At 42.0% G+C, this 17,486-nt stretch overlaps 1 protein-coding gene across 1 annotated transcript in view; it reads left to right on the top strand.

The window, feature by feature from the left end:
• The first annotated feature begins 5,441 nt into the window (after positions 1-5,441).
• TRIM69 (tripartite motif containing 69) overlaps positions 5,442-17,486 on the top strand; it is a 35,361-nt gene continuing 23,316 nt past the window's right edge. The window contains exons 1-2 of the mRNA XM_005559415.5: positions 5,442-5,550; positions 12,640-12,710. Coding sequence (XP_005559472.3) covers positions 12,705-12,710 — 6 coding nt within the window. The 5' untranslated portion in view covers positions 5,442-5,550; positions 12,640-12,704. The remainder of the gene's footprint in view (positions 5,551-12,639; positions 12,711-17,486) is intronic.

Raw genomic sequence — 17,486 nt, forward strand, 5'->3', positions numbered from 1 at the left:
AAAAAATATTTTGTCTGTGATGCAGCCATCAAAGTTTTAGGGGGAAAACATTGGCATTGTCTTTCCCTGGAGTCTAGACCTATAAGAAAAAAGTTGAAGGCTAACATTTGGGTTCTAGATATCTTAAAATAAATAATAAAGTGTCTCTGATTATTTTGATCGAAAAGTTTGTGCATAGAAATTATTCTGGTACTTTGGAGAGTTACAAGAAGGGCTAATGGAAAAAAAACTGATAAATACAATTAAAATAACAGTCAAGCATATATTAAGCACTTACTATGCACTAAACTCTATATATCTCCTGTCATTAGTTGGATGCAATTATTAGATATCTTTGGTCCTCCACAACATAGGTGATTAAAAAGTCTAAGAAACTGAGGAGATATCTATGTCTTTAGTAAGACACACAGGCCCAACTGAAGCCTGCAATGATGTGCAGGTTTCCCCTCCCCCATGGACCACATGAACCACTTCCTCTTTTTTTTTTTTTTTTTTTAAACAGAGTCTCACTCTATCACCGAGGCTAGAGTGCAGTGGCACAATCTCAGCTCACTGCAACCTCTGCTTCCTGGGTTCAAGTGATTCTCCTGGCTTAGTCTCTCGAGTAGCTGGGATTACAGGTGTGCACCACCATGCCTAATTTATTTTTATTTTTATTTTTAGTAGAGATGGGGTTTCACCATGCGGGCCAGGCTGATCTCAAACTCCTGACCTCATGATCCGCTTGCCTTGGCCTCCCAAAGTGCTGGGATTACAAGCACTTCCTCTTTTTACTGTTTTCACTCAGAAAAACAGAGAGGACTTTTGCTACCACTAAATGACACAGCATAGTTGAAGCGGTTTTCTCGTCATTTATTATGGCTCAAATGTTTGTCCCTTCTGAAATTCATGTTGAAACTTAATCCTGACAGGGCAGAGCGGCTCACACTTCTAATCCGAGCACTCTGGGAGGCTGAGACTGGAGGATCGCGTGAGCCCAGGAGTTTGAGACCAGCCTGGGCAACATAGTGAGTCCCCCTCTCTACGAAAACAAACAAACAAAAACTAGCTGGGTGTGGCAGCACACACCTGTAGTCCCAGCTACTTGGAAGGCTGAGGCGGGAAGATTGTTTGAGCCCAGGAGGAGTTCAAGAGCAGTCTGGGCAATATAGTGAGACCTCGTATCTGTCTGTCATCTATTATCTATCTATCTATCTATCTATCTAAAATAAATTAAATTAAAAAATAAAAAATAATGAAGCAAAGAAAAGAAAGTTAACCTTCAATATAACAGTATTAAGAAGTAGGGCCTTTAAGAGGGAACTGGGTCACTAGGACTCCTTCATGAATGGATTAATGGATTAATAGAGAATGGGTCTGTTATAAAAGCCACTTTGGCTCTCTCTCGTGCCCCTCTAAATCTTTATCTTTAGCCATGTTATGATGCCTCTCTGATATCTTCAGCCACGTTATGGTGCGGAACAAGGCCCTCACTCAAAGCAAACCAGATACAGCCCCTCAACGTTGAACTTCTCAGCCTCTTCCATACATCTTTCTTTCTTTCTTTCTCCTTCTTTCTTTCTTTCTTTCTTTCTTTCTTTCTTTCTTTCTTTCTTTCTTTCTTTCTTTCTTTCTTTCTTTCTCTCTTTCTCTCTTTCTCTCTTTCTCTCTTTCTCTCTTTCTTTCTTTCTTTCTTGTTTTGAGATAGGATCTTGCTCTGGCAGCCTCAAACTCCTGGGCTCAAGTGATCCTTCTGCTTCAGCATCCCAAGTAGCTGGGCTTACAGACGCACACCACCATGCATCACTGATTTTTTTTTTTTTGAGACGGAATCCTGCTCTGTCATCCAGGCTGGAGTGCAGTGGCGCGATCTCAGCTCACTGCAAGCTCCACCTCCCGGGTTCACGACATTCTCCTGCCTCAGCCTCCAGAGTAGCTGGGACTACAGGCGCCTGCCACCACGCCCGGCTAATTTTTTTGTATTTTTGGTAGAGACGGGGTTTCACCGTGTTAGCCAGCATGGTCTTGATCTCCTGACCTCATGATCCACCCGTCTCGGCCTCCCAAAGTGCTGGGATTACAGGCGTGAGCCACTGTACCCGGCCACATGGTTAATTTTTAAAAACTTTTTGTAGAGACAGATTCTCACTATGTTGCCAAGGCTGGTCTGAAACTCTTGGCCTCAAGTGATCCTCCAGCCTTGGTCTCCCAAAAAGATGAGATTACAGGCATGAGCCACCGCACCTGGCCTCTTTTTTTGTATATTACCTGATCTCAGGTATTCTGTTACAGCAACAGAAAGACTAAGACAGAATCCTTAGCTGTCTGCAAGTGTGCATGCCATTTTCACCATCTGAAGAGCGAGTGAGTGTCTTAGGTGGAGTCTTGCAAAAGCAGGCCCTGAGCCAAAGATTTGGATGCAAATGACTTATTAAGAAAGGGCTCTTCAAGACCGCACCATTGCACTCCAGCCTGGGCAAGAAGAGTGAAACTCTTCAAAAAAAAAAAAAAAAAAAAAGGGGGGACTTCTAGGAAAAGAACAGTAAAGGAGTGGAGGATGAAGGACAGGAAATGGTAAGAAGCCAAGCGAGAGCGTGATTTCAGAAGTCCTACACTCAGCCTGATCACACAGGAAGCTCTAGAACAAAGAACACACGTCAGAGTTTTTCCTGCCTTAACACAAAGGACCTGGGCTTGGTGCTTTTCATCAGCCTGTCTTTGGCTATCCGGGGTTGTGGAATGAGGTGAAACATAAAACTCCCAGATACTTCCAGCTCCTTCCAGTGTCTGAGGGTAATCTGCAGGACTGAGGGTAATCGCAGATGCTAGCTGTTAGCAGCAAACTATGCAAAAGCTGAGGACGGGCTCATAAAGCCAGATCTGGGTGAGGCATGTTTCCTGTCAACATCCTCTGCCGGGCCCATAACACATGCAACCCCAAACTTCCATTAATGCTAAGGGGATAGCATTACAGTGTGTATGACATTGGACTCAGACCTGAGTTTGAATCCTAATTCCACAAAAGAAATTGGAAAAGAGTCATATTGCTGACTTGACCCTTTGTCACCACATCCATAAAACGGGATAATTATTCCTATACCATAAATGTACTTATTTATTCACTTAATCATTTGCTAAAAAAATATGGAGTGTCTACTTTGTGCCGGGCACTCTTTTAGGGTGGTTCTGAGAAGGGGATGGCAATCAGAAGGGCTCTGTAAGATGCAAGACTCCAGGCAACTGCTTTTACTTCCAGTGGTTCTTTATGTTCACAGCTCATTAGAGCAAATTACCACAGCAGGGAGATACAGGTTGAGTATCCCTTATTCGAAAGGCCTGGCACCAGAAGTGTTTTAAATTTTGGATTTTTTCAGATTTTGGAATATTTGCTAATTATCAGTTGAGCATCTCTAAGGTGAAAATCTAAAATCCAAAATGCCCCAATTACCTTTTCCTTTGAGCATCATGTTGGCGCTCAAAAAGTTTGAGACGTTGGAACATTTAGGATTTCAGATTTTCAGATTAGGGATACTCATTTTGTACAATGGAAAACTTCTTGGCACTGATCTGGTGAAAGAAGAAACTATGGAAGAATCCCTTTCCCTAAAAGGCTTTAGGTAACAAGATGGCCCTGACTCATTCTGGACAGTTCCTCCAAAGGTAGGCCTACAGGTAGAGCTCTTTTCTGGCAGTATGGGGGTTTTTGAGAATTTTTTTTTTTTTTTTTTTCTGAGGCCGGGAAAGGTTAAGAGAATGAAGGGTTCCCAGTGATGATGCAGTAACCAAATCATTTGTGTAACGGAGCCTTATCTGACAGATTTCTAGGATAGAAACTCAGTATCCAAGCTTGGCAGACAGGTGGGCACAGTCCCCAGGATTCCAGTGTGGATTAGAGGTTTCAATCCCAATCGTATTCAACAACCCCTTTTTATAACAATTGTTTTGTGGTGATTCTTTTACTAATATAATTATGAAAATTAAGTAATTTAGCTTGTGAATGCTCTAGCTTGGCTGTGCTGCTGGTATAAAGAAGTGCCAGACACTTGTAACTGCCTAGGATCTCTGTGAACCAGCGGCATGGAAGACTGAGAGGCACGTTGTACCGATGGCTCAGATTCAGATATGGTATTGCTGGTTCTGGTGTAATTTTCTAAAATGGCGAAAATCTCTAGGCAAAATTCCAAAAATAAAAAACCAACATACATCTTCCTTTGAGTTGCCTGGTAGTTATATTCCTGGAAAATTCAGTGTATATGAGCCTAAGGTAGTAGATGGTCAATAAATACTCAAGAAATAAAATAATCGAAAAACATAACACATTTCTTACATGTCCTTGGTGCTTGTAAGCCCAGATTATATGCAGGATTTTTTTTTTTTTTTTCCAGACGGAGTCTCTGTTGCCCAGGCTGGAGTGAAGTGGTGTGATCTCAGTTCACTGCAACCTCCACCTCCTGGGTTCAAGCGATTCTCCTGCCTCAGCCTCCTGAGTAGCTGGGATTACAGACACGCGCCAGCACGCCCGGCTGATTTTTGTATTTTTAGTAGAGACAGGGTTTCACCACGTTGGCCAGGCTGATGTCGAACTCCTGACCTCAAGTGATCCGCCCGCCTCAGTCTCTCAAAGTGCTGGGATTACAGGCGTGAGCCACCGCGCCCGGCTGCTTTTTTATACATTAAGTGTGCTTGCATGTAGACTGCGACCTCTGGCCCTCAGCCTCTTAATAAATACTCCAAATGACTTCACTGGAACAACCAGAGAATCACCCATCTATAGAGTGAGAAGTTGCTGATCTCATCACTGCGTGGGGTGGGGTGAAGGAAGCAACCCTCACCCTTTCTCGGAAAGCAGCTGGCTTTGAAGAAAGAGAAACCAGGACGGGAAAGTCTTGATTTCTAATCTGAAACAGCGCTTTTTGTCCAGAGACCGGTGACGAGCGACCCTGGGCTCGGGTTTTGATTGGGCAGTTCGGAAACTGTAAAAGCGAATTAAAAGGGTGACAAGCTAGCGCTTTAGCCTATTCAGTTCTGGGAGTTTGCACCGTGACGCTCTGCTTCGTGACCTTGGCTCTGCTCTGTGGGCGCCGCCCAGCCTGGGCGCGTCCATCGTTGAGTACCTTCTCCTCTGCCTCCCGCTCCCTCTGCTTCTATCGCTCTCCAACTGCCCTCCCTGGCCTGTGGCTGCCCGGTCCTCCTTCCCAGCCCAGTGTAGCCGGGTACCCGGGTTCGGCTCGCTCGGGTCTCTGTCCAGGACTGGGAAGCCACGGAGGGCCGGGAAAGTGGCACACTACTGGAGCGCACGCTTCGTACTCCCTCATTGCTGAATAACTACCGGGCAGGACTGGGTGGAACAGACAACATAGCTAGGTCATTGATGGGCTGCTGGGTACATGGATGGAGCTGGAAGGTGATGGGCACTGCTTTCTGGGGCTGCCCAGCTTCGTTCCGAGGGCTCTTTTTTCCTAGGCAGAGCGGGAAAGAGGAGGGGCAGGCCGGTCGCGAAACGCAAATAGTTGAGAATAGCGATCGGGGGAGAGGCAGGTGTCTGTGGGGCCCAAGAGAAGTACCACCTCGGTAAGTAGGCCGGTGCATGCAGGGGAGCGCAGAGCCCTAAGCCCTTCTCTGGGCTCCACCCGTTTTCCTGCTGGGCTTCTCATTTCCTCACTAGGTTCTAGGGTTTGCCGATCTAAATCCAGTTCGTGTACCATTGTATTGTGTAACATTTTTGGCAGCTTACATCTTTGTTTATTGAGATATAGTTCACAAACCATACATTAAAACATTTAAACGCACATATAAACGCACATTTCAGTGGGTTTTAGTATATTCACAGGGTTGTGTAACCATCACCTCAGTTTTAGGACATTTTCATCACTCCCAAAATAAATTCTGTACCAGTTAGGTGCCACTCCCATTTCTCCCAAACCCCTAGTCCTAGGAAACCACCAATCTTTCTGTCTCTATGGGTTTGCCTATTAGTATTTCATAGAAACAGCAACATATAATATGTGGTCTTTTGTAACGGGCTTCTGTTTTCAAAGATCATCATATTGTAGCAAGGATCAGCTCTTCACTCCTTTTTATTCATGAATAAATACTCTACTGTATAGGTACACTAAGTTTTGTTTATCCATCATTAGTTAATGGGCATTTGGGTTGTTTCCACTTTTTGGCTCTTGAGAATAAAATGTGGTTATCGATATTCATGTATACATTTTTGGTGTGGACATAGGTTTTCATCAATGCTGTTGAGTATATATGTAGGAGTGGAATTGCTGGGTGATATGGTAACTCTATGTTTAATCTTTTAAGGAACTACTAGACTGTTCTCCAAAGCTGAATGTACCACTGTGTATGAGAGTTCCAATTTTTCTACATCCTCACCAACACTTATTATCTTTTTTGTTATAACCATTCTAGTGGATATGAAATGGTATCTTTATGGTTTTGATTTGTATTTCCCTAATGGCTAATTACGCATTATTTAAAAATTATAAGCTAATTAATTTTTACAAAGATTTACATGCTGTGATTTTGACATCTTAACTTCTAGATCACGTGCCCAAAAGTCACAGAGCCTAGACCCAAACCAAGCCTCTCTAAGGCTAATGCTTGAACTCCATCCTCTCTTTCCTAGAAGACAATCTGGAATAAATTTTTCAGAACTCCATTTGTTGCCTCTGTTAGAAAGAAAACACTGGGCAAGATGAACCTGCAAGTAGACTAAACGGTTTATTTCTTATTTGCTGTTAGGAGTGTGTAAGGAGATTTTTTGGTCTCCCATTTTTACTTTATAAAAAATGAGTGAGTGGGCCAAGCACAGTGGCTCATGCATGTAATCCCAGCACGTTGTGAGGCCGAGGCAGGCAGACCACTTGAGGTCAGGAGTTTGATATCAGCCTGGCCAACATGGCAAAACCCCATCTCTACTAAAAATACAAAAAATTAGCCGGGTGTAGTGGCATGCGCCTGTAATTCCAGCTATACAGGAGGCTGAGGAATGAACATTGCTTGAACCCCGGAGAGGCGGAGGTTGCAGTGAGCCAAGATTGTGCCACTGCACTCCAGCCTGGGTGACAGAGTGAGGCTGTTTGTCAAAAAAAAAAAAAAAAAAAGGAAAGAAAAGAAAAGAAAAAGCTCTTAATTGAAGTAGTAACCCTTTCTTGAGTGTTTAATGATACTGTGTTTCTCTTCATGTAAGTGCCCCTTGGACTCCTCCTCCCCACTATCATCAGGTCATGGAATGGGGAGGGGCACTCAGTTTCAACAGCAGTGGTCTCCAAATTTTGTTCAAATGCATAACTATAAAAAATTTTTGGTATACATTCTCTACATATAGCTATACATTTTATACATATACTACTATCAACCTTGATTTAGACATTACTAAAGCTTAATTTTTCTCTCATTTTTTTTTCCATTAAAAATTCAGATCGAACTATCTTACAGGTGGCTCCCAGAAGACCCACTCCCTGTGGGAGCACAGCAGTTGTGGAGGTGAAGACAGGACTGGACCCAGAATAAGAGTTCATATATGCCAGGAAATCTGACCTCTAAATTCTTATAAATCAGAGAGTGACTGAACAACAGCAGTGAGACATTGAAGACTTTTAATATTTGCAGTAAACCTTGGCATAGATCACTTACTTCCCTAAGACTGAATCCAAAAAGCACAATGGAATACTATAATAAGCTGTGACAGCATGTGAATTCCAGACAAGCCTGAGCATTCCCTATAGCCAGAGGAGGCCCAACTCCTAACATAGCTTTGGATGCAGAACTGATAGAACTTGGGGAAAGTAATGAAGTAGTTGACCTCACCTGTGAATCTCTAGAACCTGTAGTGATTGACCTAACTCACCATGACTCTGTTGTGATTATTGAACAAAGGAGGAGGCCAAGAGCAAACACAAGGTCACTCCAAGACCAAACTGGCAGTTGTGTGGTGAACACTGTTGAGGAGGGGTTGAAGAGGGACAGAGATGCATATACAACAACACTGCCCACCATAATTCCTTGCAAAAAATTTTTTTTATCATATACTACGTGATTATATTCAGTGTCAAGTTTGTGTGGATGGATACTCAGAGATTGAACTTAGTATACAACACATCTACTCTATAGAATGTGGCCACATCTGTAGTCAGTGCTTCTGCACTTCCTTTAAATATACTAACACTTGCCCAGTTTGTTTGAAAAAAAAAATCATGCTTCGTCAGTATCACTGCATTTATATATGATGTATGCCTTGTTGCTCAAGACAGAGCCTGTGGCTGGATTTTTCCATGTCTTTGTGCAGGAACTATGGGTTGTTGGCATCCAACACTCTGAGCTTAAAGACTGATTTTTAAAATTGCTATCTGCAGTATGTAAAAAACTCTGATTTCTCACATGCTCTGAGACTGCTTTTTGTTTCCTTTGGTTTTATGCTTTAGTGCTGGACTTTGGTTGCCAGAGTGTGCCAGATACTGGAGTCGTCCTTAAAGCAACTTTCCCTTTCTTATAGTCATCAATTTTTAGTTGAATGGAACCCCTCTTGACCAAAGTGACCCCAGAAAAACCTTAAAACTGAGTTCCTGGCCATGACAGGATGGGAGATCAGACACGCTTCATTATACCCCCGTCTCTTTTATGGTTTAGACACAACAACTGACCAGCATTAATGTCAAATTAAAGATCATAAGGCTGACGGAACAGACCCTTTGTGGCAATAACAAATTATTCATAAGACCTAAGGCCATGCCAGGCAAGTGTTATGTCATGAACGCCTACACTTAAAGAATAAACTATGTTCTAACTGCCACAGGTTTTTCTATTTATTTTTTGAGACGGAGTTCTGCCCGGCCAGTTTTTCCTTTTTGTTTAGCAGCTAAACAAGCACCAGCTGAGATAAGCAATTTTTTTTTTTTTTTTTTTTTTGAGATGAAGTCTCGCTCTGTTGCCCAGGCTGGAGTGCATTGGCCCAATCTCGGCTCACTGCAAGCTCCGCCTCCCGGGTTCACACCATTCTCCTGGCTCAGCCTCCCGAGTAGCTGGGACTACAAGTGCCCGCCACCATGCCTGGCTAATTTTTTTTTTTTTTTTTGTATTTTTTTAGTAGAGACGGGGTTTCACCGTGTTAGCCAGTATGGTCTCGATCTCCTGACCTCATGATCCACCCGTCTCGGCCTCCCAAAGTGCTGGGATTATAGGCGTGAGCCACCGCGCCCGGCCCAACCTGGCTAATTTTTAATAGAGATGGGGTTTCACTGTGTTAGCCAGGATGGTCTCGATCTCCTGACCTTGTGATCCACCTGCCTTGGCCTCCCAAAGTGCTGGGATTACAGGGGTTAGCCACCGTGCCCAGCCACTTTCTCTTGATAAGAAGACCACTGACTATGGGCTGGCTCTGGCCAGTTTACAGAGGCTAAGCACTCTTGTTCCTTCCTGTCCTGAACAGGCATTTTGACTTATAGGGCCTAATTGTCATGCATTTAAATGTTAAGTCTCCACCTTAGGCCTGGCACGGTGGCTCATGCCTGTAATCCCAGCACTTTGGGAGGCTGAGGTGGGTGAATCACTTGAGGTCAGGAGTTCGAGACCAGCCTGACCAACATGGCAAAACCCCGTCTCTACTAAAAATACAAAAATTAGCCAAGTGTGGTGGTGCACGCCTGTAATCCCAGCTACTCGGGAGGCTGAGGAAGGAGAATCATTTGAACCTGGGAGGCAGAGGTTGCATTGAGCTGAGATTGCACCACTGCACTCCAGCTTGGGTGCAGAGCAAGACTGTCATGAAAAACAAAACAAAAAAAGAGTTAAGTCTGTACCTCAAAGTGAACATGGGTTGTATGTTACATGCATGTTTGTTCAATAAGCATGAGTCAGGATGACCTTCATGATTATTCATGACTCCTCCTGTAACCTGTTGAATATGTACGTTTAGCCAACCTGTTCAGCATCAAGTTCCTACCCCAACCCCTCCTCCTTTGAAGTGCCCGTCTCTAGTCTTTGCCAGAGATTGTACTTCCTGGCCTGTGGGATGGCCACCTTGCAGGCCTTTAACCCTTTATAAGAAATAAAGTCTCCTCTCCAAATTTCTGGATGTTGTGAGTTCTAAGTTAACAAAGTAAAGAGAAGGAATTTGGGAGACTGACAACTTTGCAAACCAGAGCCACGATAGAAGTTTGAACTTTTACTTAAGAGAGAAATAAATGTCATTCTTGCTTAAGCAACTTTTATAGTGGGTATATTAGTCGGGTTGACATATAAAATTAACCATCACTCTGGGTCTCGTTTACAGTAATGGAATTTTTTTATTTTTTTTATTTTTTGAGACAAGGTCTTACTCTGTTAACCATGCTGGAGTGCAGGGGTGTGATCATGGCTTACTGCAGCCTTGACCTCCTAGGCACAAATGATCCTCCCACTTCAGCCTCCTGAGTAGCTGGGACCACAGACACTGGCTAATTTTTAAATTTTTTGTAGGGACCAGGTCTTGCCATCTTGCCCAGACTGGTCTTGAACTCCTGGGCTCAGGTGATCCTCCCACCTTGGCCTCCCAAAGTGCTGAGATTACAGGCGTGAGCCATCATGCCTGGACACTGTTTTTAAATAGTGAAAAAAAGGACTTGAAGTACTATTTGTGAAGATTGAGACCTCTTGCTACATAGGATTTGGAATCACAGGCTTCTAGAGATGGAAGAGGTCTTAGGAATTCACATTTTAAAGAAGGAGGAACTGATACCCATAGGAGTTAAATGTCTTAGCTAAGGCTACCCAGTGCTCTGGTGAGGGACAAGGTTTCCACCTTCTAGGCCAGTACTCTTACCCCTAGGCAAAAGGTTCAAGAATGTGCAGGCGCCAAGCTTTGGTAAAATCAGCTATACTAAGCATTGTCAAATGTTTTAGCCAACAGCAAAAATAATCAAGATGAAACAAAATTACTTTTTTGATTAAGTGATCACCAGCATTTCATAGACATTTATTTGACAAAGGTTTTGATCCAACAAATGCCATGTACTGTCAAGGTGAGCAAGACAGAGTACTACCTACCCTGCGGTTGTTCACAACTTAGTGGAGGGGCAGACATGCAATCAAATATTAGAATACACTCTGTTAAAGCCACATGTACAAAGATCTAGAGTGCTATAGAAATGTGTAAAGCTAGGCCAGGCATGGTGTTGCTCACACCTGTAATCCTAGCACTTTGGGAGGCTGAGGTGGGAAGACAGTTTGAGCTCAGGAATTTGAGATAAGCCTGGGCAACATAGTGAGACCCTGTCAGAAAGAAAGAAGGGGAGAAAGAGAGAGAAAGAGAGAGAGAGAGAGAAAGAGGAGACAGAGAGAAAGAAAGGAAGAAAGATAGGAAGAGAGAAAGAAAAAAGAGAAAACAAAGAAAGGAAAGAGAAAAAGAAAGAAAAAAGGATGAAAGAAAGAGAAAGGAAGAGAGAAAGAAAAAAGAGAATGGGAGAGAAAGAGAAAGAAAAAAAGAAAGGAAGAAAGAGAAAAAGGAAGGAAGGAAGGAAGGAAAGAAGGAAGGAAGGAAGGAAAGCTGTGTTTCTCAACTGAGGAATGATTCCAACCCCTGACCCCAGGAGACATTTGGCAATGTCTGGAGACATTTTTGTTATGACTGGAGAGGAAGGGGGTGGCTACAGGCAACTAGTGTGTAAACGCCAGGGATACGGCTAAATATCCTAAAATTCACAGGACAGCCCCTCTGACTTAAAAGACTTAACAGGCCCAAAATATCAATAGGGCTGAGGTTGCTAACCTCTGGTATAGAGCCAGCAAAATATCTTCTAGAAGAGACAGGGAAGTGGGTAAAGCTTGGTTTGGGGATGAGGGAGTGGTTAGGGAAGAGTTTAGTAAAGAGATAAAGACGGGGGTGTAGGGGAAGGGAAACTCCCAGCCGAAGGGACAACATGTACAAAGCTGCAGAAGAGTGGCAATCCCAAACATCGGGGAAAGAGCTGTGGTCATTAAGGCTGGACTGCTAGGCAGGAGCCAGACGTGTAAGAAATCATATTGAGTTAGAGGAATTACTGTAAGAAAAACTGTTTGGCTCTATGGTGGCTCTTTATAAGTCACGCAGGAGCATAGTGCTGGGACATCTCTCTGTGGGCGAAAACTGCTGAAGAAAGCTGTATGAAAGCAAGCTCATCCTGCTTTCTTAGGGCCTGGTGTTTTCCAGGCCTGTGTTACTGTCTCAGAGACAAAGTCAGGGCTGCTTCACTGGAATATGAGAGGTGAACTAGCTCTCTATTAAAGCCACTCAGCGAGTGTCTTGATGGTGTGATGGGATCACGAACAGGGGTGAGGTGGTTATTTTCATGAGTTAGGCTTAATATAGGCTGCTGCTGACGTGTATTTCCTCTTTCATAGAGCATCCCTAGTCCAGAAATGGGGAGCTATGAACCTTAAGATTAGACTACCAGTTTGAATCTAAATGAGCTGCCCTCTTCTCCTACAAAAGAAAAGTTGGGCAGGTAGGGTATTGTAATGAGGGTTTCTCTTTCTCTTAAGCAAATGATGATCAAAGCAACTGACAAACTGTCACGGAATCTGCCAGACCTCACTCTGGCCTTGCTGCTTCTCTCCAGCTCCTGAACTTTTCTTCCTTTTGTCATGCTCTGAGCCCATTCCTTGAAAACTAACAGGTCCCTGACTTCTGGTCTGCAGACATCCTGGGCCTGCTGAGCTCTGATTCAAGTGCCTGCCTCTGCCCCTTGGTAGGCTGAAGCTTCATGGAGGTGAGTGATCCTTTTTTTACTTAGCAGGGCTTCTAGGAATAGTGTGGAAAACAGGATCATAGAAGAGGATATGGATTTGGGAGCACAAAAGGAAATTAATGAAGAGAAGTATTTAACTTGTGACAGCTGGTAGCTACTATACTCTCTCCAGGCCTTGGAATAACTGATAATTTAGACTAGAGAAGCTGGTAGGAAACTAATGAAATCCATCAAAACATTTTGAGAAAAATTAAATCACATACTATACAAAATTTGCCTTCATTATCAATGTAATCATTTTGTTTTAGATTTAAAAATTATTATGTATAACTTGGCCTTCACATTTGATTATTTTGTATTTAAGGCAGAGTCGATACTCAGATAGTAAACATTTTTAATTGAATTCCTTCCTTTAAGACCTCTTCAGAGCTAAAACAAAGGAAGTTATATTCTTCTCAACTTAGTGTTTTCCTGATTGTTAGACAGACAAAAGAAAATGCTTATTTACTACATGAAAGCTTGAAAAACTCACTAAAATTCATCGACAAGAGATGTTGACACAGGGGCCCTTGAATCCTGAGTTATTATCCATTTCCACCAGTTTCCACTTCTTATAAAGTTTAATTTCATTATATTAATCATTAAGATCAGTTTCTAATTTCCTCTATCATAGGACCTTTAGGTTTGCTGTTACTCATCTCTGTCCTCAGCTATTGAAGCAAACAGGGCGATAAGCATTTTGTTTATAATTTCTAGGGGAAAAATAAACACTATTGCCTATACCTACTATATTCTTATTACTTTAAGGCCAAGTCAGTGAAAATAGACACTTTTCCATAATAGTAAAAAAAACCTGTTTGTGTGATAGTGAGCTTCCCATTACTTCAGACGTTCGGGCAGAGGTTGGAAAGGAGTGAATTAAATGGCTTAAAATTTCTTTCAACTCTGAGAAGCTCCGAGAAGTCGGAAAGTTCAGAATCTTTCCTTCTGATGTGAAAATGGCATGACTTGTGAAGCAGGAGTGTGTCTTGCTCTTAGGTTTGGGCTGGCTGTGCCATATCGTTTGTCTCTGTGGAGGAATTGTATTTTTTTGCTCTCAAAGTTAATTATTCATAAAATCTGCCCATCAAAGTTTAAAAATTACTTTGAAGGAATAAAGGTTGAAAAGCAAATGAACTCTCCTTAGATATCTTAACCATGATTTCAAAAGTTTACAACACAAAACTTCTCAGGAAAAAAATGTCTCTGGTAGAAATTAAGGATTTCTTATGCAAGCTTCCAAAGACTTCATAGCTCTAATCTTTGCCTTTTCTCTGCTCTTTGAGAATATACACAGTGAACCAAAGGAGGAAGAGATGTTCTTTCTTTGTTTTTTTTTTTAAAGACAGAGTCTCACTCTGTTGCCCAGGCTAGAGTGCAGTGGCACCATCTCAACTCACTGCAACCTCCGCCTCCAGGGTTCAAGTGATTCTCATGCCTCAGCCTCCCGAATAGCTGGGACTACAGGGGTACACCACCACTCCTGGCTAATTTTTTTTTTTTTTTTTTTTTTTTTTAGTAGCGATAGGGTCTCACCATGTTACCCAGGCTTGTCTTGAACTCCTGACCTCAGGTGATCCTCCTGCCTCGGCCTCCCACAGTGCTAAGATTACAGGCCTGGGCCATTGCGCCCTGCTGATGTGCTTTCTTATAAAGTGATTCCTGCCAGCTGCGGCTTTATAAGGATGAATATCAATTCCTGACTCGAGTTTCTCTCTCTCCGCCTTAAGGTTAGACTTCCCCTAAAAGGGGCTGGCAGTAGATGTGCTTCCTAAAAGATTTCCAGGTCCAGAAATTTTAGAATCTCCTTTGGTTTCCAATTCTATGTCTCCCTCTAGCGCAATAGGAAGTTATTGCAGATATTTTGCCTCACAAATTTGATCCATTTAATAAATTCAATTCCACAAAACATATTGATGGGCTTCCTGCTGACTCAATGGTTAATAGGCTTTGGGGTCAAATAAAGAGTTCAAATCTGGGACTCACTACTTAATAATTGTGACTCTGGCAAGATACTTTAAACAATCTAAGCTTCAGTTTCCTTAAATATGTGGTAATAATACCTATCTCATAGGTTGTTCTGAGATTAAATGAAATGATGTATGTAAAGCCTCTTCCACAGTGAGTGCTCAGCAAATATTAGCTAATATAATTAATCTCTTGTTTTACAGAAAAGGATATATTATTGAAAGCCAGGGCAATTGGCACACCTTCAGCTAGCAAGATGAATTAACCATATAAAAAATCAATCAATCATATAATATCAACAATTAATAACATGAAATATATTTTCATATCATAAAATTAACCCTTTTGAAGTTTACAATTCAGTGGTTTTAGTATATTCACAAAGTTGTACAATTATCACCCCTATCTAATTCCAGAACATTTTCATTACCCCCAAAAGAAATTCCATACCCATTATCAGTCACTTCCCATTCCTCTTTGCCCCGCTTTGGTAACCACTATATAATTTAAATATACTTTAAAAACGCATTGAATAAAATTCCTGAGTGATATCCACCTTCAAAAGACACTACATTCACTAGGATTACAAACTGATGCTGGTATGTATTCCTTCTCCTAGATTACCTTCAAGTGGCCAGATTCTTCTATACGTTTTATCTTATTCAGAATGTATCTCTTTTTAAAGTTTTTGAGACAGCTCTGACTGGCTTAAAATGCAGTCTTTTTTTGAACTTGTGTATTTCCTGATAGGCATATTTTTCTGGGTTTGGTCTTCTTTTTCATTTATAAAAATAGAGACAGGATCTCACTATGTTTCCCAGGTTGGTCTCAAACTCCTGGCCTCAAGCAATCCTCCTGACTCAGCCTCCCAAAGTGGTAGGATTATAGGTATGAGCCACCATACCCTGCCCTAGATTTGGTCTTCTAAGCACATATTGAGGAGGTGGAAAATAAATAGACATTTTTCTCTTCCCTTCCACAGAATTGCCCATTCAGCCTAGTACAAAGAATGAAGTCTTCTTCTTTTTAAAGCTTTTATTATCTTTTCGTTAATGTACTTTATTTTTTTTGAGACGGAGTCTCGCTCTATCCCCCAGGCTGGAGTGCAGTGGAAGCTGCTCCTTCTGGGTTCACGCCATTCTCCTGCCTCAGCCTCCCAAGTAGCTGGGACTACAGGTGCCACCACCACACTCGGCTAATTTTTTGTATTTTTAGTAGAGACGGGGTTTCACTGTGTTAGCCAGGATGGTCTCAATCTCCTGACCTTGTGATCTGCCCATCTTGGCCTCCCAAAGTGCTGGGATTATAGGCATGAACCACCGCGCCCGGCTGGTTAATGTAACCTTTAGTAAATTATTAATATGTAAAAGGATGGTGAATTAAAAATTTTAATTGTACAACAAAACCATGGGGAAGGAGACTAGAAATATGACTTTTCAACATGTTATAGAGAGTTCTAAATTCTGAGGCCCTTTTTAAAAAAAACTAAAAAACTTGTTTTGGTAGGCTATGAAAAACACCAGAAGATTTTGGAAGGCAGAGGAGGGTTGGCGATTATTATTAATAATTAGACTTTGCAACTGATTAGATGATAGGGAAGAAAGAATTGAATAGAATATCTAAAGATAACTCAGATTTCAAAACTGGAAGATTGATGGTACAATAAATACAAATAGGGAAGTCAAGAGATGGAAATGATTTAGGGATAAATATGAGTTCCGTTTCAGTCAGGTTGATTTTCAAGGACCCAGTTGTGGGCTCAAGAGATTTGGGAGTTATCTTTATTTACAGACTGTATATAAAGGTATGGGAATGAATGGCTCACTTGGTAAGAACAAAGTGGTTAGAGGCAGAAGAACTAGGACAGTATCATATTACAAGGGCCAAAGGAAACATTAAATAAGTCAAGGAAGATAGAGATTGACAGTGTCATTAAACAGTGTTTGGCAAACTCTACCTTAGCATCCTAAGAAAAAATTTCAACAGAGTGCTATGGTAGAGGGTCCATTACAAGAGCAGAAATTCAGGCAAGTTACCTTAAGTGAAGAGGTAACTTCGCTTACTTTGAGGATAAATATTTGTTGAGCAAGGCATCCTGCTAGGCACAGAAATCCCAGGAAGAACCAAAGGACAGAGCTGTGGTTAACATAATACAGCCATTCTCCACATTTGTTTCTCTCTGTAATTCTCGTCTCTGCCAACTAACTAGCTCTCTCCACTCTGCATCTCTGCATTTCTTCTGATTTCTGTTTAAAATTTATCTCCTTTATTCTGTTTTCTCTTTCAAGTCCTAAGCGCTACTTCATGGCAGTCTTTAAACTTTTGTTCTTACTTTTGACTTCTGGATTCTCCTTTTGTTCAAAGATTCAAATTCATGAGAAGTTCTGGTTTGCCGGATCATCTTTTTGTATTAGGTCATGTCTTGGATTGCTGGACAGCCTATGAAATGAGTTTGAAGCCTATCTGTGGCCTAGGAGAGGGAGTGGAGGCCACATGGTGTGTGTAGGCCCAACCTTTAGCATGTACTATGGGAAAGACAGCTACTGTGATTAAGATATCTAGCAGGTATTAGGAATCAATCTTAGTTTAAAATTCAAGTGTGCAAAGAGTAGCACTTCGTGTTTTCTATAACACCGCTAAATACTGGCTTTGCGTTCCCATTCCTATGGGCTGGAGGTAAATTTGTTATCTTTCAGGAAAGGCATCCACACTGATTAACACTGAAAGTCCATTATCCAATCTAGACAAGTTGATATATTGAGGACATTTTGAAATATTCTGCCCACCCCC

This window comes from Macaca fascicularis, chromosome 7 (assembly GCF_037993035.2).
Source record: "Macaca fascicularis isolate 582-1 chromosome 7, T2T-MFA8v1.1".
In the NCBI taxonomy this organism is placed as follows: domain Eukaryota; kingdom Metazoa; phylum Chordata; class Mammalia; order Primates; family Cercopithecidae; genus Macaca; species Macaca fascicularis.